The sequence below is a fragment of the Rhea pennata genome, chromosome 1 (assembly GCF_028389875.1).
Source record: "Rhea pennata isolate bPtePen1 chromosome 1, bPtePen1.pri, whole genome shotgun sequence".
Lineage (NCBI taxonomy): Eukaryota > Metazoa > Chordata > Aves > Rheiformes > Rheidae > Rhea > Rhea pennata.
Genome location: NC_084663.1, coordinates 114,445,399 through 114,471,238, shown reverse-complemented (window position 1 = coordinate 114,471,238; position 25,840 = coordinate 114,445,399). Strand labels below are relative to the sequence as shown.

Below are 25,840 nucleotides of genomic sequence, written 5' to 3'. Positions count from 1 at the left end.
TAGGTGAGTTTAACCTCTAAGTACCTGTGTGCTACATTTTTAAATATAATATGTTCTTTGCAGGTCTGTACCAGTTCTGGTATCTCTATAATGAATGGCTTTGTGTTTGCTTTCACCGAGCAGAGATGTTTGGAAGGACAGACCTTCCCATTGACCTGATTCAGAGGTCGTATTAACGTTACCACAACAAGAAGTGCCCAGACCCAGACTTTCAATGAAAACTAAGCCGTGCTGCCGCCCCTCACCCTGAAGTGGCAGTCAAGCTTTGTGCAGTTAAAGTAAACTTTTTTCCATTTTGTATTTTTTTTTAATACGGCAGGCTGTCATTTGTGGTGACAAAGGGACAAATGATTAGCAAAAACCTGAAGTGTCCTTGCAGCGTGGATGGGACTCTTTGAGGAGGAGGTGCAGTGGGTAGCTAAGAGCCAGCACTGGGTTTCCCTGCTAATGACTTAAAACTCATTACCTCAAAACTTTCTCACTTAGGTACTGAATACTTAGTTATCTTGGAGCAGTTCTGTCTAAGAGCCGAAGTTATTGAGAAAGTTAGATTTGGGACTGTAGATTATTTATCTTCTGTATGAATCAGAAGACCTGTCTCTTCTCTCATTGATCGTAGTTTTACATAGAGGATGTATAGAAAGAGTCAGCTGGATGTTACTGAGGAAAAAATATTTTAAATCCTACTGAACTAGGTCTTTGGCAGGCGAATATCTGCATTAATTTGTTAATTTTCATAGAGCTACATCCTCTCAAGCCACCTGGGGATCTGAAACAACTTTTTTGTCCTCTGGAAAGAGGAAAGAAGAAGCTATTCTCTTTATTGTGGATATTTTTCACACAGACAGGCTGCTGATTAATTAAAAATAGATTATATCCGCTAGAAAGCTGAGAAAGAGATTTTCTCTGTCTCTTTTTTTCCCTTACCCTGAGATGTCTTCTTCACCTGAGGCTTAAGGTTGAATAGCTGGACCAGAAGCATGGTTAAAAGTACCAGTCAAATGCAATCAAAAACTATACAGATTCTGTCTTGGAGGGCAACTCTCAAAGGCCAGCAGAAGCAGAGTATTTGATCCTGACTTCTGTATTGGATAAGCATTTAAATTCTCTTTTACTTCAGTCAGACCTCACTGGTTGCTGATAGTGTAAACTGCCATCGATTGAGCATGATTTACATTTTGTTTGTGTAGAGCTTAATTTTGTATGGAACTAAATAAGCTAAATGAAATGGCTTTCTGTGCAATCAGTAAATGAGAAGAAAGCAAAATTAAAACATGACTGTTCCGTTTGACAGTTAAATAAGAAAAAATAAAGCAGGGTTTAAATCATGTGAGCTTTCAGCTAAGCCTCTCATTAGTGGTGAAAACCTTTTTCTCTGAAATCTCCTGAACTCCATTTTTGAAGGGGAAAAAAGAAAAAAGCACTTTGTCAAATTGCTGTTTTGAAATAGGAGAATTTAATTTATCTGTTTCTCTTCTTCCAAAAAGTTAGTGTTTACTACAGAGCCTCCAGACCACCCATAATCTAGTAATGGGCCTACCACTACCCTGCGTCGCTGAACAGATGTTTATCTGAGCATTATCTGATTCCCTTATGGTGGGAGGGTATGTTCACAATCCCCAAGTGCATTAAAGGGTTGTAAAAACATTTAGAAATAGATGAAAAACCCTTCCAAGAGAAGCTGCAATAAAGGGAAGCAAAAGCTCCGTGGGACTGACATGGTTCTTCAAGTTGTTCATGCTACTTCTTTGGCAGCTCTGATATTTATTCTTACTGTGATGACTATACTCTGAGGAGTGTAGTGAATGTCATTCCGAAATAAATATCTTAGATGGTAGGAATACAAAGAGACTACTTTTTATTTTACCTTTGTATGTGTGTTTTTAAAATTTCAAGTTGCAAGTTCCTGGTCATTGGCACAGTCTTGTCTTGTTAGAAGAGCTGTTTCCTTTGGTGAGTGCAGGATATGGAGATTGAAAATCAGAAGTTATCCTGATGTGTAACTTAACACTCTTATAAAACATACAAGCACATAGGTTACCAACATGAGTTCTCAGATCAGAAAAAAAAATAGAGGCTGTAAATCTTTCTTTTTATAGTTATCTAGGTAGTAAAGTAGGGCAGAAATTCAATGTGAAAAAAGGATTATTAAATAATTCCTAAGCAAAAATAACCTGTGGAAACATTATGATAATTAATCAACTACAAGATCACAGAATTCATTACTCACAAGCTGGCAGGTGATAAGAAAGGCATTTTTATGGCAGGAAATACTTCCATTAAATTATACCATGAAGTCATCTCTACTAGTCTTGGCATTCTCTGTTGCTTTATTGGTTTTGTATCTACTTCACCTTCTATTTAGTGCTGTAGACAAGAGAATAGCACCGTGGGTGATGCATTTCTCATACTTTTGGATGCAAGCTTATCAGGCAACCAGAATTCGGACATTCCCATCGCCTCCCACCTCGTTCACTGCCATGATGTGTGTGTGCCATTTCTGTTGCATTCCCGAAGTGTGCTTGTTCCAAACCTTCATTTTGGTTGAAGTGTTCGTTGTTCACAGAAAACGTGAGAAGCTTGAGTGCCTCCACTTGAAAAGTGAGGTGTAAACCAAAGGTAGAGCACCACTGCTCTTAAAGCTTAGTCTAGTTTTAGAGAAATCAGTGAGTCTCATTAGGTTTACTTAAATTAGGATTAGACCTTGTAGGTCTTTATGTCGTCTGAGCCATCAGTACTTAAAACACAGTTAATTCTTAACTATATTCCCAGCCTTCTTCCATTTCAGTCAATGTCACGTATTAGGTGCCGTGCATTCTGCTACTTCTGCCAAGTCCTACATACTGCCACTTATTTTTCTATTCCTGCTTTCCTCATTGCATTTAAGCCCTGGAGTCCCGACACAACAAAGCGTTTAAACATATGTTCAGCTTTAAGTGATGAAGTGTTTTGTTGAGTCAGGATCTTTGTATTCCACTCAGCCTGTTTGAGTGAGAGTAGCCTTTTAACTTTGAAAGGTACAGGGAGAGACTCTCAGTGGCACAGAGGACCGATTATTTCTTTTATCAATGTCTTTGGTTCTCCATTATAGTTGCCCTTAGATTTCCATTTTTTACTTTCTCTGCTTTATTGTTCCTTTTCTTGTTCTTCACTCTGTTTTTCTTTTATTAATCACTTGTCTTCTGCAGAGTTGAGAGGCACAATTCTATTTTGTACTTCAGAAGATATACCCTACAATTAGTTTAATTGAATTAGCAATTCAGATCGGCAAGCTCATGATGTGCTTCTGGTACCATGAGGCAGGCAGGTGTCCTGAATGCTACTCTCACGGAAGGCAAGAGCCATCCAAGGGTACTATCTCACGGCAGTTTGTCCTGGTGGCATAAAACTATCCACACTGGACTAAATATTTGCTTGACCTAAGAATGTTCCCATGTTTTATATGAGAACAGTCAATGCATGCAGCTGCTTCGGAAAGAAAAGAGCTGAAAACTTGGATGAGTTTAAAATGGAGGTTGCTAATGAGATCCTTCTCTCTACTTCTGAGCACCATTTCCCAGGCTTTGGTGACTTTGCATTGACTCAGAGAGACGTGCCAGTCCTTTTGACGTCTGCGTTTTTTTTTAAGCTGCTGCAGCAGAGCTTTGAATTCAGTACTTTCACTTGCTCTGCACTCCCAGGTCACTGCGACCAGGCTCCCTCTATCACGGCAACACGTCACGCAATTGCTTTTATAAATGTGCCAAGCTCAGTATTCAAACCTCTTAAGTACCTAACCCCTGCTGTAGCTACTGACAAGCTGTTCCAGAGCCTTAACATCTGATGTTTGAAAATCTTCCTCTACACGCGTAGTAATTCTAGTGATACATTTCTAGATTGACCCTGCACATTTTGATATAAAGTTGTGAAATAAATTTTTTGGTCCCTTGTTAAGTGATTATGTTTCTAGGCTGGAGCTGTTTGGGGCAGCTGGTGTGTGGCACAGTATTATCCTTGCATGCGTGACAGCGTTCCTTTGCAGTGTGTTAGTCAACTGTGTAGGCTAAAGTGTATTCCCTCAGTCAAGAGTGTAATTCCTGTTTAATCAGAGCTGTAGTTGATTCACGTAGGCCAAGGGACAGAATTCTGCCTGTTTTCCTAGGGAGGCGTTTTCCTGTGTTATTTCACCGCACTGTTGGCCTATCTGCTCTTCCCAACAGTTGCACGTACATCTCAAATGACTGCAATGGGCTGTGACGTGTTAAAAAGAAGGGCCTTGTAACCGTATATTTTAATGAAAACTGCATTAATATGTAGGTTAGTGGTTGTGAGTGCTTTTGCTTTTGAATATTCTGCAATCCATATTAGGGTAATGTAGTCACTTCCTTCACACTGTTGCCAAGTCATGTAAAGTGTAGTTTAGTTACAGGGCATGACATAAAAGCGGTACTTATGGCCTCGAGGAAAACTTTGAAAAAATGTTATGTTCATGGATCATTTTGTTAAAATAGCTCAGATTGTCACTACATCTCTATTTTTATTGCTAGAGATATTTGCATGGATATGAGCTCTTCTGGCTTGTGGATACCGCTAATGTTTCACAAAGCGATAATGAACGTTCAGCGCTGTTAAAGAATATGAACTCAGTAGAGCGTGCAGTAAGGCAAAGGACACCTGAAGGTTGGATGCGCTTTGGTGATCCCGCTTGTGTTTAACTACTGTCAACTGTGAAAATCGCAGCACGGGATGCACGGGATGGAGCACAGCATTTCTTTCAACGTAGTCGAGTAAGTGTCAAAGCTGTTCCATTTGGCAAGGCTAAAATGGAAGGAAAACGTTTGAATTGTGCAACAGGCCATGGATTTAGGCCCTTGTTCAGCCAAGTAGAGTCGATTGACTTCATTGGGAGTGTTTTATTTAGGGAAACCGCTTCCTGCTTTCCGTGCATGGGAGGAGAAAATGCATTTAGTTCTGCGCCTAAAGAAATTAGGGAACTTGGTAAGCATGAAAAGCAAGGGAAAATGATGCTGAAAACTGGGAGGAAGACACCAGAACGGCAAAGGGGTGTCTATTCTGCACAGCTCTGCAGGAAATAGGGCCAGTTGGCCTTCTGGAAAAGAGCAGACGGGGCTGGTGGCTGCTCGGCTCTCCCTCGTGGCCAGGTTGGGCTTTGCCCAGCCCCCGGTGCGGGCAATGCAGGCAGGTGAGCATGGAGCTTCGGCGCCTGCCGGGCAGGTTACTGCTGATTCAGCAGCAACTGGCCCTTCGCCGGCCCCTGACTACTCCGGGGGCGGACGAGGTCAAATCCGCCTCAACGTTATTTCACGTAGCCTGTGCACACGTTTTTGCCATTCAGTGGCTTCTGCATCCTCAGCACAGCTGCCTTCAGATGAAGCAACCTTCGTTATTTTATGGAAGCCGTAAGAGCCCCAGAATACTTTTGTAATTGCAGATTTTTTTTTTTTTTTTTTTTTTTTTTTTAGTTTTCTGACTCACAGCCTTTCTCTTCAGAAACATAAAAACATAAAATGATTCATACACGCAGGCACTTAGCTCACTTTGCATCTGTAAATGGCACTTCGTGCATGTGTAAGGAGGGCATTCCAAAGCGCTAAAACCACGATTTGCCTGGGCTACTTAATAGGGCTTGAATATTGGAAAGCCTTATGTAAATACATTTAAGTTCACGGTAGGTTTTTGCAGGATCGGGATGTACAGCTAGAGTGTCCAGTGGCTTGGGCTCGGTGCATCTTTATCGTTGTGGCCCTCAGAAGCTGCCTGGCACAGCACCTGGGAAGAGAGGAAGAAAAATGGTGTTGCCGCTAAAATTTGATACAGAGAAGAATGCAGAAGAGGCTCTTTTATTGCTTTCACAGGGCTGAGAGAGCTGAATGTTAAAGTTTATTAGAAAAAGGAGATGGGAAGAGAAGATGAAAAACATTTTTTTCTCTTTCACTCTGCTCCAGAATTTCTAAAATTAAACTCCCAGTGTCTTATTATTTTTATTGGAAGATATTATGAAAAATCCCCATGCTGGATAATTCAAAGCCTGGATAGATTTGTTTAGACTCAATAACTGCAGTAGTTAGCACTGCCTTTGTAAAAAAACTATTTTGTTGTTAGTCAAGCAATGAACAAAAATTATAATTTGCTTTTTCAAATGGAATCAAATAATCTATGAAACTGGGTTTTAATATCTCTTAATTAGGATTTTTTTCTCCTAAATCTTCCAGGAGCCACTTCCTCAGATTACTTAATTTCTAAAAACATATCTTTTTCATTTTTATTCTACAAGGGAGAATTCTAAAAGCAGTAAAGTAAATTTGAAATTTAATAAATCATAAATGCATTTTTGGGACACAATTTATGTTCTGAGAGTCACATTTCTGAAAAAGGTAAAACCATTTTTTTTAGTACATAAAATGGTATTGTGTGCAGGCATCTGTTCATTTTCAGATATTTTATTGCTTAGTGTTTTATGTTATTTCGCTAGTGTTTTATGGTTTTTTGCTTTGTTGTTATTTGGAAGAGAATATTTAGTTTACAGTCATCCCCCCTGTTTGTTGCATAAAATGCAGACTTCTCCTCTGCATCCCCCCAACCTCCCAAAGAAAGTGAGAGTTAATGATCTTCTCCAAACTCTGGGACTAATTTATAGCTCACAAATGTCAATGAAAGACAACTAATGAAACAATATTATTAATTAGGAAAATTAGGAAATTATGAACTGCATGTCACATACATTGAACTCTGCAGGAATTGGAAGTGGGTTAAGTTTATACCATCAGACTTGTTATCTAGAGTCATGGCTGTAGTCACCAGATGCCTGGCTCCAACCCCGAAATGGGTTCAGCAAGTGGGTCCCACCCTACCTGCCCCAAGTACCTGAGTCGCAGTGATTTGCACCAGCAGCATCCCACAGCCTGTTGCCATTGAGAGTAACAAAGTATTGCTGATATTTTTGTTGGTGCAGGGAGGAGCCAAAGCCTCCAGTTTTCCAATGTTTATCCTTTTCCAATGATGGTGTTGATACGGGACGTTCTGTACTTGAGGCATAGTTGCACTAAAAGTCAGTTGCTCTCCACCAAGGAACACGTGGGAAAATGGTTCATCTCACCCATTGCATCTGCAGCAAACCATGGTCCAAGGGCAGAGGAAGCTGAAATAGCCTGCACAAAATAATCACGAAACATCCCCAAAAGATGTTGTCTTAGAACCTTCCCTTGGAGGCCAGGAGGAGGAGCTGCAGTTAGGGAGAAATGAGACTAACCAAAATGGTGGAACTGGGATTTGTATTATAGTTTTGGTAAAATCTAAGATCTTGTGAGTAAAAGACAGCAACTAATGGAATATTATGAATATTATCAGCCAGCAAATATTACTAAACTAACAGCACCATCTCTACCACCATTAGGAGAGCAGTGATTTCAGAGAGATGTAATTTCTGAAGGAGCAATGTTTTTCTGAAAAAAAAATTATTCTGGGTGATCTGGGACCCCAAGGAATTTTAAATAGGCAAGGAGTATATATCATAGAATGCCAGAACAAGATCTGTGGTCCCCCTTGAGGGAGAATGATGGGCTACCAAAAAGTAGGTTGAATCAGCAGAGAGCATTTCAGGAATGGCAGTCCATATGATGCTTCTCCAGTTCAGTTAAATCTCTACTCTGGCACTAAAAAGGCTGAAGTTGGCTTTGTAATATATGTTCTGTTGGCATTTGCTTGGGGTCTTCTCCCTCTGCACGCTGTCTTCATTTCCCTGAAAGCTCTCCTGAGCTCACGTTTGGCTTGTGCCGTGCCGGTCAGCAGATGATAGAGCAGTCCTTTGTAATGATTCACCAAGTGGGTATTTAGGGGCTACGTAGCCTTTAGGCAGAAATGTTTCAATATTGAAAATGTGCTTAGTTAGCAAATTATGTAAGCCATTAGATTTGTTTTTAGGTTACTTTTGTCTTCAGAGCTGACCACCAAGAAGGAAAAAATGTTTCTGTTGCCCTCAATTTTTCCAAAATTGGGAAGAATCTTTTGAGTAAGCAGCACACAGTTTTGTATGAAGTGTGGACCAAATGAGAGATACCAAGTTCGGGCTTTTGCCTCTAAAAACGTATTTTGAGACTGAATGCTTGAAAGACAGCCTGTGTAGGAGCCCATGAGGGGAACCTAGGGAATCCAGGGTTGCAGCCTCAGAGGAGAAACGGAAAGCCCCTAGTCTTTATGAAGTGCTGGGGAGTAAACTCTGCTCAACTGTCTCCTTCCGCCAGAAACACTGTAGTGATAACAAATTGTTCTCAAGGTGAATATAATGGAAAGTTACCTACTCAAGTTAAAACTTTTGTAACCTTAAGAGGTCCTTTCATTTCTTAGCAGGAAGAGTCACATTTGTGTAATACAAACAGGTTGGCTCATTAGCAAACCAAATAATAACCTTGCACTCGGAGTTGCATTCAGCAGCATTTTGCTTCTCAAAGACAACCCTATAGTGAAAAAGGTTGAACTGGCAGGGAGACATGTAGTTACTTCATTAAATCAGTCCTTGACTTTGGGCCATGGATACATAGTCAGTTAAATTTGGCATGAATTTGTGCTGACTTCCTGCAGGGAAGTCTTCTCCAGCACTGCCCTCACGAGCCATTCAGCACCACTCTGTCAGCCCTGGCGTTCAGGGGAGTGTCCGAAATGGGTGCTGTGTCCAGAAATCAGGTCCCACATCTCAACAGCTGAGGAAAGTCCCCCTGATGCCTATCTTTTACCCTATTTGCTAAGCGAAGCACAGCACTACTTCTTTTTTTCCTTTTTTTTCTTTCTGGTTATTTCTCAGAAACTTAGTCATAAAGGTGTGATTGCCGTGCTAAGGGGTGAAGGTTTTTCTGGCCAACAACCAGTTCATTCTCTTTCATTATTTTCTTTTTCTATTGCCCTGTGCACAATGTTCTCTGGCAAATCAAAATCATGTCAAACAGGGCTGGCTGCAGGGGTTATTACGGGCTTGAAGCATGGTGTAGGCGGGTGAAAAGTCTCCAAACTATGAACCTTTCTGTGGTTTGGCAGCCATGGATTCAGGCCAGATTTTAATCTACAGTAGATGCAAGCCCGAGTAAAGCTACACAGGTCGGGCTGCCGATTGCTCTGACACTTCAAGAGCCTACAAACAAAAAATCCAGAAATCAGAAGAACAAGTCAGTCTTTTATGGCAAGAGCTTCCAGGCAGGGAAGCTTCGGGTTTCTCCTGGTCTGACCTAATGGGACATAGAACATCAAGCATTTTCAGAAGCTGTTATAAATAAAATTGCTGTCAGAAAGACTGCGTTAAGAATTTACCAGAAAGGTAATAATCCTGACATTCTCTAAAGTGTTTGCACCCGGTCACCGGGCTGATGCCAAAAGGGAACAATTAGGGTTACTAGGTCTGTGATCTTCTTGGAAGGCCAACACGTCCTGCAGACGTGGCGCGCCTGGCTTCCCGGAGAGCTAGGAGGTGGGCAGCAGCTTCAGCCTCTGCCTTTGTTGTTGATTCGGGACATGTTTTAAGCAGCAGACTCAGCCAGCAATACAAATGGTAGGCGTACAAAAATAAAAATCCCTAAACTAAAACAAAGGTTACGCTAGGTACAATAGTGTCATAATTTTCTATTTAAGACAACGTCAGGCTAGGCCCTGGGAGCGCAATGAGGAACGTTTTCAAAAGTGGAAATGCCATTAGGGATGCTGTTTCCTTTCCAGGGAAGCATGTGAAAGACATTGCATAGCGAGCGGAGGTCACGGCTGCTGAGAACAGGACAGGATGTCTGAGCAGAGGAAGGTGGGGCGAGATGAGCTGCTGCAAAACAAGCACGGAGAAGCAGCAAGAGAATGTGAGAGTAAAAACTGGTACCTGGGAAGCCTCGGCAATATCTTGATCAGAATTCCTTTGGATGAAATGTGGAGAATAGCTTTTTCCTGCTGTTATTTCTGTATTTCTGGCTTTTTAATCCCTTGCTCTAATTTAAGTGGGCACGGAAATTTTTTTCACATGCTAGTAACAGCCTGACAGATTGAACTGCCAGACAGATAGTCTCAGTGTTTCATTTCCAAAGCAGTATTTGCATCTGTGTCTGATGAAAATGCTGGACAGACTGCGACTGATCAAAATGTATTTGCTTAGCCATGATCAGTTAATAACTCAAACACTGTCATGTATTAAGTATTGTGCCTGTCATATCGCTGCAACATGCACCTCCCAGCTGTATGCCATGTGTCACTCCCTCAGTCCCCAAAGTTATTTCTGAGACAGCCCTGCTCGTTGCACTGATTCTCAGCTAGGGTGGAAGCACAGTTCTTGCAATCTCCTTGGTGTCAGACGGCGGGAGGATCTTCGGCTCGTCGTAGGCTGGCAGTGGAAGTGGTTTGGGAACCAGCTAGAGGAATGTTGCTGCCCACCTTCTGCAGGCTCTCGCTATGGTGGCAGCAACATCAGGCCTCATAGGCCTTTCTAGGGTAGCAAGCTCATTTGAAGCGCATGGCAACACTGCTGGCCAAGCAGCATCCCCAGCAGTCTGCCGGGGCGAAAAACGTACCATTTTGCCTAAAGGAACTAAACATAAAATATCGACATGTTTCTCAAAAGGTAAGTTGTCTGCAAAGCCTGTCCAAAGACTAGCCTCAATCAGAACAAGCTATAATTACGTGTCCTTTTGTTTTGCAGTTTATATGCTTTTCTCTCCGATGCTTTAAGTATGCCACAGTTATGCTCCAGTGGATCTGCAGCCTTTAACAAGCGGGGGAGCGTACCCGACTGCTCAGGCACCGCTAATACGGGAAGATGGAAAGTACCCTCCTTTAACCCTTCGTGAGGTTGCGTAGTTTAACAGTCTGGAGCAGTCTCAAACGATAACCTGGCCGCAAGCAGCAGGGAGGAGGGCGGTGAGGAACCAGGATGATTAGCTGCCACCTTTTCATAGTACGGGTATTACTCAGGATATTGTGCCACTCCAGTTAATAATCTTGTGAGTATAACAAGGTAGAGAGGGGACGGCAGGGAGGAAACAATTCTGAAGGAATTAAACATTAACAGCACACCTTCAGTGCAATTCAACAGGAGTGAAAGAAGGGTAAGAAGCTGTTCCCCACAGAAATACTCTCCAAGTACAGCTTGTACCCAGCTTTAATAGGCAGATGGGATTTGTTTACGGAAGCAGACAGTCATCTCCTTCCTCTGTGCTGTAAAATGTGCCTTTAAAGGAAGTACCAGTATGAACTTTGCCTAAGTGCAGCTCACAAAGTAACATTTCAAAGACAAGCCTAGCAAATTTGAGTTATTACTCTGCAAACTAATTATTTAATTTAGAGCAGGGGCAGCAGCTAGCTGACTATTTTACTGATTCCCAAATTGGACAGATTCTCATTCCACAAGTTTCTGTGCTCCCTGTTTGCAAAAGGTTGTAGTGAGAAAGCTGTTGGCTTAGCAAGGGGAGACCCAGGCTGATACAATCATTCATTGACTGGCTTCTGCAGTGGGCTCTCCAGGCGCCCATCATAAAGCCAAACTGCCCTGGAGAGCAAAATCAGGCTCTCGGAGGAGCAGGCACCTATAGCATAGTTTTGTCCCTATTAAAACTAAGGGGCAACTGTAGGTAGCTGCAAACCAGCCAGAAAGAGTCCATCTGCTCCAGCGTCCTCAGGAGAAAACTGCACATGAGACTGCTGCACTTCTGCTGTCAGTCCCAGCACACCAGGCTTTGCCAGCCAGATTAATAAACAAACAACTCACCATTCCCTCCCCCAAAATACCTTCAAATCTGATTAGCAGTCCAAAGAGTACATTTTTCAAGACTTCAATGGCTGGATCAGAAGATCAAAGATCATTGATTTTTTTATTTTATTTTACCTCAGAGAATGAGTTTTTAAAAATCTCTTATCAGCTCCTTTTTGAATGCTTGAAAGGGAAAAAATTTAAAAAGTATTTATTAGTAGTAGTATTCCAAAATGTATTTCATGCATTATTACTAGTGCTATTCTAGATATTCAGTGCCAACAAATCATAAACTGAAAGAATTGGCAACAAGTTAATTGGAGAACTTAAAAAAAAGTACTAGAAATTAGGATAGATGATGAGATGGAAAAGATGAGGCGAGCAAAATGAAGACTATTAAAATGGCACCTTTTTCTTGCACTGAAATGGAAATGAAATATGGTGAAGGAAAAGTGGATCTTCGTGTGCTTCTAACAACCTCTTGCCATATTCAATCAAATTTCTGTAAAATTGCTAGCATAAGCTATTATAACATGAAAAGACCTCTATGCCAATATAAATGCATCTCTGGTAAGGTTTTCCACCACTTCTGTAATGATATTCTATAAATTGATACAGCATTACAGAGTGAGCCGGACTTTTGAAAAACTTGGGGCTTAAATCTATCTGTGCTAGGTTTAGCCTGTCTGCTTCTGCAGAGGACATGAGTCAGGGCACCATGGCCGGAAATTCAGTGCCTATAACAGAATCGTAATACACATAGGGGAAAACAAGCCTAACGCCCCCCAAAATGATTGGCTCTGCACTGACATGGCCTTTGAGAAATGAGACTTGGTGTTATGGTAAACAGTTCCATAAAATCTTAGCTCCCGACTCTGTGACAGTCAAAAGGCTGCGAAATTGTGAGCAGCGTGGAAAGGGCAGCTGGTGGCTCAGGAGCTGAGACCTGGGAGGCTCGAGTGAGAGCAGCGGCCGGGCGGTTCAGCCTGAGCTGAAGGAGGTCCTTCTTTATGCGTGTGCTCAGGATGGGGAACTCCTGGCCGCGTGATGCTGTGGATGCTAGAAGTTTACCCAAGCTCAGGGGGAAACTGGGCAGATTTGCAAAGGGACAACCTGCTGAGTGATAGTTAAAAAAGAAGAAAAAAAGGTCTTTGTTTGTTGAGCTTTTGCTCAGCTTGTTGCTGAGCTGCTAAACATTGGAAGAGGTCACAAGGGAAATACATATTTTCTCCTTTTTCTTACACTCTTCCCTGGCATCTTTGGCCATGGTCCCTATTGGGTTCTCCAGGTTAAGAAAACCTGTAGAGGTCTTTCAGGAAGTGAAAGGGCTAGAGGAAAAAAGAAGCCAAGAGAAACCACTTGATAGTGAGGGACAGCAAATGGAAAAAGGGCAGGAGTGTGAGGGTAGCTATTCAGTCATCATTCTTCCTCTAAAGAAACTCCAACTAACTCAGACATAATTTTTTAAGCCTCTGAGATGCACTCCCCCTACAGTGTTCATCTTAACTTGAGCAAGTTTGACCACTGCTTTGCTTGCCTAATTCCCAAATTATTTGGAAGGGAAAGTGGTGCTAAATGAACTTTATTCCCACTCTTTAAGACCTCAAGGAGCAGGAGACCTCAATCTCTCAGTCATCTGTCTCTAGCAGGTTGGAGCAATGACTAGTGATGCTTCTGCCGCTTGTATAAAAGCCACCAGTCACTGAATTCCCTGAGAGCCCAATTCGCTGATCCTGGGCCCCAGTCCGCTCTGGCTGGGCCATCTGCAGGGAGCACTGGTGAAGGCCCCAGCATGGGGGGATCTCCAGGATTTCCAATGCTTCGGTGCTGTTCAGCAAATGGCCTGAAGCCCTGCACAGGGCTCTGTCTGGGCAGAAATATTGAACTGTACAAAAGGATTACATTCCTTCCAGCAGGGTGTTAATAAGAGCAAGGGGAAAGCTTCTCCTCTGAATATCTGATTTTCACCTTGACAATTTCTCTTGACATTCTGCTGCTTTAAAAATATTTTTACCCTCTCCCTCTTTACTTTCCTGTACATTCTTTTTCTATGGCAGTGTTTTTCTCTTCATATGTTTTGTTGCCTTAAAGGACCTTGCATAATGTTTTCCTTTAAATGGCTTAATTTCAAAGTTTTCTTTTCAAACTTGCTAGTTGCTATGTGACTCTGCTATTTGGTTTCTAGGTCTTCTTTTGCTTTAATGCCCTTTATCTCTTAGGCAGTTTCTCTTGAAAAGCTCTGCAGTGGTGATAGCATGAAAAATACAATCTGTATCTCTCTGTTCACTGTGTAGAATTTTAATATATCTATGAGACAAGTAGATGCAGACCAAGCAAGCATTTTGTAGTATGAAATAATGGTTATTTATTTATGGGATACTTATTTTCTAAAATTCCCAAATAGCATGAAGGGAGACTTGGCCATGTTGTAAGAAAAGACATGCTTTTTTTTTTTTTTTTTTTTTTTTCCTCATACGTTCTAGTCATACCACAGGCTTTCCACAAAAAGAACAATTTATTTTTGTATTATATGCCCAGAACAGTTATTGCAGGACTGTAGCATTGCCAGAATCTGATGCAGGGAACGTGCAGTCTGATTTTTTTAAAGGCAGAGTGCTCATAGCTTATCTTGGTGTCTTTGTGAGTGGCAGGTGTTCCAGGTCTCCAAATGAGGATGTTGACAGTTTGACTCGCTGTCAGTGTTATAACGTTAGAATACTTCTCTCAAAATCCTCTGAAACAGATCCTTTTAAACTGAAGCATTTGACTTCTGTAGCAATTTAAAATGTATGACATTGGGTTTAATCTGAAACCCACCAATGCCAATGAAAGGCTTTCTGCTGATATTCAGTTAGGCTATAACAGGATTTAAAAAGTTACCTACATCTTTTGCTCCATGTTTTGGGCTCTCTTTGCTCAACTATCCATAGGTGGTCTCAATTTACCCTTGCAGTGCAAAAACATGAATCTGTGAACAGCAATGGGTCTAGCTATTTAAATCACTTTCTGGCCTGATTTCTGTACCTTGAACAAGACTTGCACTTCCTAGTTTTGTCAGCAGAGCGAAGCTGGTGAATATTTTCTTTGGTGACTGTTTTCATCTGCAGTTCATGGCTACACCAGCAGGAGCTATGGTGAAGTCAGCAAAAAATGGTGTAGCTGATAATCATTGTTTTGCCTGTTGAACTGGGCTGGCTGGCTGGCAGATGTGTCTTTTGCCTGCTGATACAGTTGTGTTTATACTAAGAAGCCTTTACAAACAGAAAAAAATAGGACTGTGAGTGAGTCCTCAGGTCTCTCTTCTGTCCTCCAAAGCAACAGAGTTGACAGGGATCCAAGTATCTGCTTAATACCTCAGGAGAGGCAGAAGCTCTGTTTGAAGAAGGTATCAGACATTTTGTCCTCTTTGTTCCTTTCCTTGGGAACACTTACTTCTCATATAAAGTACCCCTAAATCTGCAATGATATTAGCAGAGCAGTATTGCGTGGGAGCAGTCACTGTTTATGCAGAAAGAGAGCGGGATGAGGTTATGAGGGTGGGATGTCTGATAGGCGCCAGCGCAGCCTGTTGATTAGGGCAACCAAATGGCACTCTGCTGAACACTCTTGGAATTGATGGGACACCTTCTCCTTTGGAGGTCACTTAAACTCTATTTAAAATGAGCTTTATTACTATGGAACTTCTCATTTAGCTCTTGGAAGGTAGCATGTGCTGTATGTGCAAGGTTGTGTGTTATCCACGTGCGCCAAACTTTAGACTGGATGTCACCTTCTCCTTGGCTTACAGTCACTTAAAAATGCAGCAAATGGTTTCAGTTTCTGGATGGAGTAGGTTAGCCTGGCAGAACATACCTGGACTGTATGTCCTGTGAAACAGTGAGCGCTACTCAAAGAAGAAACACAGTGTAGATCCTTAGGGCAGCCCGCAGTAGTCTTTGGTTCTGTTTCTTGCGCCTAGGAAATGGATTATTTCAGCATAACGGTGTTCCTGGTGATTTTGTGGTACGGCGTTCCCAGGAAGGGTCACAGTGATTCATCCAATTAACGAATGTAGTTGTACTGTTGTATTCTACTGTTGTTCAGAGTAAGTGTACCTTTCATTATGCCTGGCTTCTTTGAATTGCAGTATTTTAAGAAAACTTTCTGGAATTAAAGGAATAGTGTATTAAAGTGTCTCCTGAAATGAACCATTTTCTTATACAGCAGTTGCTCTCAAAAAAAGAACTAAATGTGAAAACCGGAAGGTCACCTGGTCACATCTTCTGAAAGCTTCAGGCTATGTTTTTTGGTTAGAAGCAAGAGTCCTGCTGCCCCTGGTGGTTTGCTTCTAAGTTACTGTTATTGGTTAATACCAAAATACACAATCACATCAGCATACCAAAATGGTTTTTGAGCTACTGGTTTCATCACCAAATACTTTCTGCCATGAGTTAGGGCTTCATAAATTAGACCTTTATATATACTGCAAAATATTTACAGGTGTATTCTCCCTGCACACTCTACATTCATTGCTACGTAAGAACAGAAGGTAATTTAACTCCTTGGCACTGTGTTTTAGTAAGAAAGCAAATTGTCTCTGTTTACTTATACTATACTATACTGCATTATTCTTGAATAATTACGGCCTAAAAACAAGCTCCTAAATTCATATTTATATTCCTAAGTAGAAGGTCTGATTTTTCAAATATTGAGTCTACCCTTACTCTTGTCGACTTTTTGGAAGCCAGTAGGTTATCAGTGTTTTGAAAATCAGACCTGCTACTTCTTCCAATACTTATATGGGAAAGCTAGACTATGTTTTAGACTCTTTTTAATACTTATCCTTGTAGTTTTACAGTGTCTCTTTTATTCTCCACATTGCAATAATTCCTAGTGGAGCTTATTCACGCTGACTAAATTATCAATTTAGATTGATTAAAATGTCCAATAAGAAAAGTTTCCAGCAAGGTTGCTACTTAAAATCTGTGCTAGAAGATACAGTGATGCACAGAATAATAATATTTCTGACAGTGTGTTGTGCTGTTTTCATAAAATTACTGACTATGTCTTTCATGTAATACATATTTCACTCCCTGTGCCTGACAACAAGCCTGAGTGAACCAAGGTGCATCATCAGAAAGGCTAATTTTGCCCTCAGTATTATTAGGAGCTCTTCAGTGTGCTGTTAGTCAGGTTTGTCTCCTGTGTGTCCGTGCTGTAAGGCTTCTTTTCTCTATATAATTTCAAGGAAAGTCTGATTCATTACTTCAGGGTCTGAGCTAAATTCTTTCCTCAGGACCATTTTAAGAGAAATTGCTTAAGCCCCAAATGCTTGTGCTGACTGCTGCAACAGCAATGTGAAGGAATGACCATTTGCTTTGCTTCTTGCTGCTCATCCGCAAGAAGAGGAGGCTCTCCTTAATCTGCAGGCTCAGAAGTGCAGCAGAGGAACTCTGACCTGAGATAAAACAATGACAAAAACATTCCTGTGGAAGCGCAGCGTGCAGGTGCTTTGGGATGTTTCTGGAATATATTACTGAGGATAACTTACTCTTTCTTTTAAAAAAGAAAATTGTACCAATATCATTAGGAAAAAAATGTCTTGTGTGATGAGGAGAAAGATAAGAAATTATTCTTGGTAGTGTTTAAAAATTCTTAAATGCAGAAGGCCATGGCTTTAACATACACTCAGCCAGGAGGAGTGTGTTCTGGCACAATTACAAAGGTGAGACTTTGAAAGAGTTTCTCATTTTAATCTTTGGGATTTTCCATTTCTTTTATTTAGATACCCTCATGGGTCAGTATGTGCAGCATTTTCAATAATCAATACTCACTTTTCTGCTCAAATGAGGGCCACTCCTGAGAAAAGAATTTTGATTTTTAAGCATTCCTTGGCTGATGTTGACTGCATATTTCCATTCCCCTTGCAGAGGCACAGCAATAGCTGGAATTGTTTTCGGTATAGTATTTATAATGGGAGTGATTGCTGGGATTGCCATCTGTATCTGCATGTGCATGAAGAACAACCGCGGGACTCGAGTAGGGGTCATCCGAACGACGCACATCAACACCATCAGCACGTACCCAGGTAAGGAAGCTAAATTGCAGCCTTGCAAGAGCACCTGTGGTCATGATAGGAGTGTATCTGTGGAGAGTTATGACTTTACAGTAGATCAGGGATGTGAATATTTCTATAAAAGGAGGCTTTTCTCATGCAGCAGGGGAGCGGCACAACTCCCTGCTGAGAAGCTCGGGGCAGCTCGGCACGCACAGCGTTAGTTAGAGCAGTGCTCTGCCTGGGCTAATTTATTCTGCTACTCAGTGGGCTAATTAGCTCTGGCCGGGTGCCATGTTAACCCAGCTGCATGGTTTCCGGTGCCCGCAGCAGCATGTTTAGACCGCGCTCAGGGCAGTGCTGCATTGTGCCGTGTAGGCTTCCGCAGCGTGCCAGCAGCCCTCCGATGATGGATCCCTTGTTTCCCGCTTGGGTTCTTGTTCTGGTGTTTGTTCATGCTCACGTGCAGTCAGCTCCCTCTCTTTGCCCAGCATAATGGGGGCCTGGCCTACCCACAGGCGGGGGAAAACCTGGATAATAAGGTCTGTGGGTGATGGTGCAAAGGCTTCCGAGTCGTGCCGTGGGGAGTCAGCTGCAGTCGGAGGTGGCTGGTGCTCAGCCAGAGCTAACAAGCCCGGCCGGATCCCCTTGAATCCCAGCTGACTTCCACAAAGGCGGGCGAGCAGCTTTGCAGTGTGTGCCCTGCCGCCTGTCCCAGAAGGGACTGCAGGCTGGCACGCTGTGCTGGATCTGGCTGGCTCGCCGCACCCGCCTGGTGCCATGCCTCAACTGATGGGAATCTGGAGCACAGCACGGAGATACCCCCGCGGTGCCTTGGGCAAAGTTAGCTGAGGTCTGGTGGGGCTTGCTAGCTCTAGCCTAGCTCTGGACGCGCTGGCTTGTTCGTATGGAGCCGGGAGGTGGATTTGCACCCTGCTCCCGTGTGTCAGGTGCAGGGCAGCACCAGTGGAGGCATAGAGCCCAAGCCAGATCTGGCACAGAGTTAACCAGGGCTCCAGGGTACCCCAAGGTGTGGTGGGGACCCCTTGCTGGTTCTGCCCTGAGCCCACTGCCGTATTGTCATGCCCATGCTGAGCGAGACCTGGTACGTCCAGCATTACCTATGCTAGCTCTGTGCAGAGCTGCTTTCTGTACTATGCTCACCAGCTCGCTCCGTTCTGGGAGAGGGCTACAGGAGCACCAAGGTGGGGCTGCACCGTGCCAGCAGGATCCACAAGGCTCATCTGGCTGGGCTCCCCACCACGGGAAAGCAGCCACGTTGCTGAAGAGCAAAGCTGGCCCAGAAGCAGCATAGCAGTGTTTGTGCAGTGCAGCTATGTTTCTGCTTTGGTGGCACGATTAATTACAAATCTAGGAGCATTGCCTGGGGATAACTGAGAGTTCACTGTAATAAAAAGCAATAGTGTTTCATGCACAGAGTCTTCCTTCCCACCCTAAGAGATCTCCTGCCTTTATATTCCCTTCTGTTGCAAAGATTGCAGCAAACCCTAGGTGCGTTACATATGCTTACAAGCATGCTGCCCAATATTTAATGTGCACTCCTTCGTCATAATCACTGCTCTTAGCATCTATTTTCTCCCTCGTCCACTTACTTTCCAGTTAAACTAAACACAGCTATAATCATCCTTATTATTGCAACATTGTTTCAGATAGAGAGATGAGTAACGAAAGCAAACTGCAATATTCCCCACCATGAATTGCTGAAGAGCTGCTTTAGAAGCTAATAGTCACCACAAGCTGTAAAACCAAGAACAAAATGAAGGCTCTGGGGCTCTAGCCTTTTCCTCGCCTAGGCTGTTGCTGCACTGACTCACACAGTACCTATCCGCCTCCAGGCAGTTTGATTCTGCCTGCACCCTGTTCCTGGTGCCAACATTTATTTGAGCAGTTCTGCCTCTCAGAGGCAGCATTTTTTGGCAGATGGGACAACCTCTGAAGTGATTTTCGTGTTCCCCATCATCATTAACAAGCTTGGAGTAATGATTGTCCTGGGCCTGGTTTTGTGGTGTTTGCAGCCAGCACTCCCTCCTGCAGTTTGGGACAGGAATGGTGAGCAATGGGATGCCTTTCCTTTGGCTCAACCACAGTGGCAGTCAGGTTTTTGGAGAGAAGGGAGTGTTTTTCCTGCCACATAGGGATCCTGGTCTCCTTCCCCTCCTTCGCAACATCCTAGGTTCCTGTTTTCTCTCTTATTAAGATGCTATTTTAGCGCCAGTCTGCTTGAGCTCTCCAGGGAGGGGATAGGAAAGCCTTCACAGTGATATGAACTATGAAAAAACAGTCTTTGGAGCTAAAAATCCATAGAGACTACTCTAGCAGGGTCTTGGTGTGGAGCCTTCAGTTCCTACCATGCTATATTCCCAGATCATTTACTGTCTTTGTGATCACTGAATTAATCCTTCTCCGAGGTTAGCAGAAGTAGTTGAGAAAGGCTTTCCGTTGTTTATGAATGCTTTTTATTCTTTCATAAATGTTTGACCTGCTTTAAAACACAAGGCTCTCCTCAGATTTCTCCACTGGGCAATACAAGGTGAAAGCCCTGTTCTTACGCAGCCTAAGTCCTAGGAACATCCTGGGAAGATGTTGGGCTTTTTTTTTTTTTTTTTTTTTTTACGATATGTAATGCCACTGTGCAGCCAGGGGAGTTACACAGCGTTTGGCATGTGGTTGCGCGTGTCCTGGGGATCCACAGGCAGTTCGAGAGGTCTGTGAAGGTCCGCGAGGGCCCTGGCTACAGAGTCAGTCTGAGATAAATCCATGTTGCTGCTGAAAGGGAATAAATCTGCTAAACTCCAGCTTTCCTTTCCTTGAAATATTAAGCTTTCTGCCACATCACCCTGGTGTCATTTGCCATATGGCAACCTGAGCAGTGTTACCAGCACAACACGCCTGTAGGGATGGGGATAAGCAGTGAAGGAAGGGGCTGTAAGCAGGCACTTGCATTGAAATCCAGTGATGGTACGGTGACAGCCTGAAAACAAACAAATAAACAAAAAAGCATATTGTCAGGAGACTTGCATCATCTTGTCTGCGTCTCTGAATGTTAACTAGAAAATACTTAGGGGCCTAGGAATGAAAAAAAAAAGATTAATTTTTAACTAATGCTTTTTTCTTTCCCCCCGTGCCAGTGGCTCCGCCGCCGTACAGTTACGAATACGAGATGGACTACCCGGCTGATCTACCTCCGCCTTACACCCCAACTCCGCAGACCTCGATACAGTACCCTCCACCCCCTCCCTACCCTGGATATTCAGGGAAATAGTGAAGCGGCGCCGCACTGGTAGCGATTGCCTCCTGGAACAGCCAGCGCCGTAGGGACGGATGGTTTTGGCTCAGGGACAAACGGGATGGGGGGTCCGCAGCACCGCAACGTGGCCGGGCACTGGCGCAGCCGAGGAGCGTTGCCACTCATCGCCCTTGAAGGTCGAACGGCGCCCGGCCGGAGAAGCAAACGCTTGGCGTCGGCGCCCAGCTGCAGTGGCAACCCGACGGGGCAGACAGACGGGGCGGACGGACGGGGCGGACGGATGGGGCGGTGCTCCAGCGGGCTCCTGATGCAGGCACTGAAGCAGCTCCGCGCCCAGCACGCCGCGTGCGGCTCCCGGCGCTTCTCCGGGACGGGGCCGGCAGGACGTCCCAAGCGCCGCCTGCAAACGTCCGCTCTGCCTTGCTTCGAAATGAGGTGAACAAGGAGGACGAGCTGTTTGCTGCTTCCGTTTCAGGGTGATAACACCAGATCATCCGCTGTGCGTATTGACCTGATAAATATATTACAAAGACAAGTGCTCTCGGAGTTGCTCAGTGGTCAAAAAATGACTGGTATTATTTTTAGCCAAATGCAGGCTGTTTTAAGTGCCTACTTTTAAACCGGTTGAGGCTAGCTTCTGGCCTAAAGTGTAAATGTAAAGAGCATTTTTTATATGTGGATTACACTAATTTATAGCTGATTTATTTTTATCTGGACTTAAATTCTGTATACATTGGACATATGCTACACAGCCTTTATGCTCTTCTATCACCAAATGATAACTCTCATTTTTAAAAAAATACTGATTTAGGAAAACTCACTAGCAGGAGAAGAAATACAAATCAATTATTAAAACATCACAGATTTCACTTTCGATTGGATTACTGACTAAACTACATAAAACCCAGCTTTTTTAAAATTGATTATTGCTTTGCAGTAATAATGATATTCAGCCTAACCAGAGAGATGAACAAAGAGACTGTGAGCATCAGATTTCTTCTGTATGTTGTCTTGGGCATCTTGGAACTGTAAGTTACTACACAATAGTTTTTGCATTCCTCATACACATAGTTCAAGAATAGTAGTTCACACACACCCGTACTTCAAGATCATGTAGTCTCTATGTGTAATTTACAGACATTCATGATATAAAGTGATCCGTGTCATTGTTGGGCACACTCTAATCCACCAGCAGCAATTTGACTTCAGAATAGACTATCCACTTACCTAAAGCATCATCCTTTGATGATAAGAGTAGCATGTTCTCAATTTTATATGCAAACCACAAAGCAAATGATTCTCTCCAGGGATTTAAAAATACTGAACTCCTTCCATTTGAGTTGGGTGGCTGGGCTGCTTGAGAACTTTATAACCAAAATAGTGGAAGGTGACAAAAACATATGGCACCTACAGTTCGGGACAGCAGTGGCATTAGATTCATTTCAGAGAGACAGACTTCAGGTTGCCATTGATTCCTGGAGATCAGAATGTGTTTAAATGTTGTCCAGTGTAGCCCTCATTTTTTTTTCAGGTGTTATCGGTGTATTAATGAATACAAAAAACAGCTTGCAAAAAGTGGTATCCGTAGCCCAGTGAAGTTAACTGAAGAGCTCTCATCACCCTCTAAGTAAGGCATATCTTTGGCATTCAGTCCAAATTGAGGGAAGAATTCAAACAGTCTTGTAACTTTACGTACACAAGTTAGTCATAAGCCCTCTTGTATCCAAGACCTTACTGACTGGTCTTGCTCAAATTTTGTAATTGCGTTTGTCCTTTCTGAACTGACTACCCATATCTTCTTGAAAAGTCCACCTGAAAGCATAAATGGCCTCAATTCTCACCACTGTAAGCCTGGAGGATTTGCACTGTGGCCCTTGGCCAACTGCACTTTGAAGCAGAGGCCCATTAGCTGTCCAGGCATTTGTAACCCAGTCAGAGGAAGACTGGGCTGCTGGTTCCTTAGAGTCTTCCCCAAAGAAGGAAAGTTATATTCTCATTTCTGTTGTGCTGTTCAGAGATGACAAGTCCAGAACTAGGTTATCTTTACATTTACTTCAGCTCTGGGCTGTATCCTGTAACATTTCAGTTGCTACTATGACCTCTCTAAAAGATAGATGTTCCTCAGTTGATATTCACCCATAAAGTGCAACCTTCTGCGCATGGTGTTTTTGCGGACCCTACTTAAGCCATCTGTTGGGGTATTGGTGTGCCTGCCAACCTTCCTGTCTGGGCTTGTGGTCAGCGTGAATAACAGAATAAGCAACATTTTCGCAGTGGGAAATCCTATTTCACACAATTCCACACTGATACTCCAGCACTTTACAGCTGATCACACTAGATGATGTTTCTGTGCCAAAAACTAACCTACAAATAATGAGTATCTTCATTTCCCCCATTCTTGTATTTTATGTTTTTTGTATAACACTGAACAGGCAGACCTTCAAATCAAAGAGTAGTTTGTATTTGATGAGTCCAGTCTCCTGAAAAAGAAAACTATCTTATAGATCATAAATCTTCCCTTAGAGGAAGAATTTCCCCAACTGTGACATTTGTCAGAACAAGCTATAGAGCGTATTTCTTAAATAAAAAGGCATTTCTGGAAAATAAAACTCTTTGGCCAAGAGTCCTCTATTTTTCAGTTTTGAGACTGCATATTGCCTCTGATGATACTGCATAGAGGTCATGGTGACCTGAGTACCTAGAGTGGACACATGTCTTTTCTGGAGAAAGTTATGGAAATAGCAGCCTGAAAATTTCATAGTGATAAAAAAATCTATTTGCTGTGAAAACACTAGTGAGGATGTTGATTTTAGGATGCTGATTAATGTTGTGCAGATCCATATATATATGGCAATAGCAGATGGTGATTTTACTTCTCAAAGGACACAACATCTCCTGTCCTTGCTAAGTGCACAATGCATAAAGATATTGCTTTTAAAAACTAATATGAAGTAGAATCTCTCTTCAAAAAAAGGATAATGTTTACATTGCAAAGAAGTAAGCAAATTGAGATAACCAAAAAGGTGGAGGGGGTTTGAAAGATTTGTAAAAATAAAGAGAACAAAGAAAAATTGCGTAAACATTTGCTAATACTAAAGCTGATTCTAGCTGAAAAAGTTGAAGTGTTGTTATACATTCAGAGTTATTTTCTTTGTGTGGAAACATGTAATTTATTCAATGCCTTCATACTCCAAGTTCCTGCAGTTCAGATATTGCTGGCCGCTAGTCATTTATTTTGTTTCACATGAATTGCTTGCAGACGAGTGGGTTAGTACAAAGAGTTTTTACTCAGTCACACCTACTTATTTCATGTATTTCAGTTTCATGCCCTACATCATATTGTGAAGTAAGAAAAAAAAATCTAAAATATAGTCTATGGCTGATAATGGACAAATGGTCTTTGGCTTTTTTTGCTTGGCAGTGGACAGTATCACTAATTTGGTCAGACAGTGAATACAGCATTGCCCTAGGCAAGTTGTATATTTTGACCAAACACTGCTCATTTTCCTGCAGTCTCAGTTTGCTCTGCCTTTGACTCAGGACTTTTGAATTAGGGAGGCAGAGAAGCAGGTTACTGTGTTGGGAGGGCACTACCTGGTCCCATGAGCCTTCCTCCTTGAATTTGTAGTTTAGCACATTAGATGATTCACTGGTTGCATGGTTGTTGTGATGGATTGGAAACAGCAGGAGTTGCAAGTGCTTGCAAGAACACATATGCTTGCATATGCTCTGATGCCAGTCCTCCTTTGTGGAAATAAAATAAATTCCATGTGAAGTCTTAGTTAATTATGTATCAGGGATATTTCAAGCCATGATTCATTTGACAATTTTAATCTGGTATTTCTTTAAGTTTTTTCCCAGAATAAGTTACTTCCAAACCAGTTATCTCTTTGACAACCTACTGTTTCTAGTGTATATTCCAAACAGCAAGAGAAATCTATTTAAGCACTAATGACCCATTTGGGAGACTGCAAATTAGGTAATGATCAGTTGGAGGAGCTAAAAGGCCAAGGCAAAGCCAACGGAAGTTAATGTACTAGGTTGCCATTACCTAAATGACACATTCCAATGAAAGGATCATAAATGCTATTATAAGCCTTTTTTAAATAATGAAAAATGTGAGAATTTACTTTTTTAATGATGGCTACTCTGAAAGATGCAGCTTTAGCAGTGTGTGCAAGCCCAATTTTTCATTGGTGCCACAATGAAAAGATTAGATTGCTTCATAAAACACTTAGATCAATATTAACAGTATGCTTGGTACTGTAAAAATACATTCTTTCAATTCAAAGCAAACATTTCCAAGACCTTTTGTTAAACTACAAGGATTTTTTTTTTTAGTGTAATGGGATAGTTCATCAAGCACTGATGGCTGCCTATTAGAATAGTAAATGTGCTGCATTTCTGTATTCGCTTTCATCCTGGAGGCTCTCCAGGTGCTTCATAACTAGATAAATAGTTATTTTAGTTACCTTGGAATAAAACACAACAGGTATTTCACAGCACACAATAATAGTATGTAACACCTTATGGTAGAAATTGCACAAAAGAATTGAGGGAAATGTAATACATTTCTTTAATTAGACTAAAAAGTCAGTGCTTAAACAAAACACCTTGAGAAAATAATTACCAGGACCTTTTATCAAACATCCTCTATCATCACTTTCTAACAGCTACGTCCCGTCTAGTGGCTGCATTTATATTGCATCAATGTCTGAGGTCTGCAAAGCAGAGCCCTGGTCCAAGTCTGGATTCCAGCGCATCCATTGCCAAAACACCCCTCACGCTCCACCTTGATTTTGAAGATTCGTAATCAAAACAGACATACAAG

General features: G+C 42.4%; 1 protein-coding gene across 2 annotated transcripts in view; it reads left to right on the top strand.

The window, feature by feature from the left end:
- The window catches only part of CYYR1 (cysteine and tyrosine rich 1), a 55,730-nt gene extending 32,112 nt beyond the window's left edge, over window positions 1-23,618 (top strand). For both annotated transcript variants that reach the window (XM_062598086.1, XM_062598077.1), the window contains exons 3-4: window positions 17,617-17,774; window positions 20,891-23,618. In XM_062598086.1, coding sequence (XP_062454070.1) covers window positions 17,617-17,774; window positions 20,891-21,024 — 292 coding nt within the window. In that variant the 3' untranslated portion in view covers window positions 21,025-23,618. The remainder of the gene's footprint in view (window positions 1-17,616; window positions 17,775-20,890) is intronic.
- The last annotated feature ends 2,222 nt before the right edge of the window (window positions 23,619-25,840 follow it).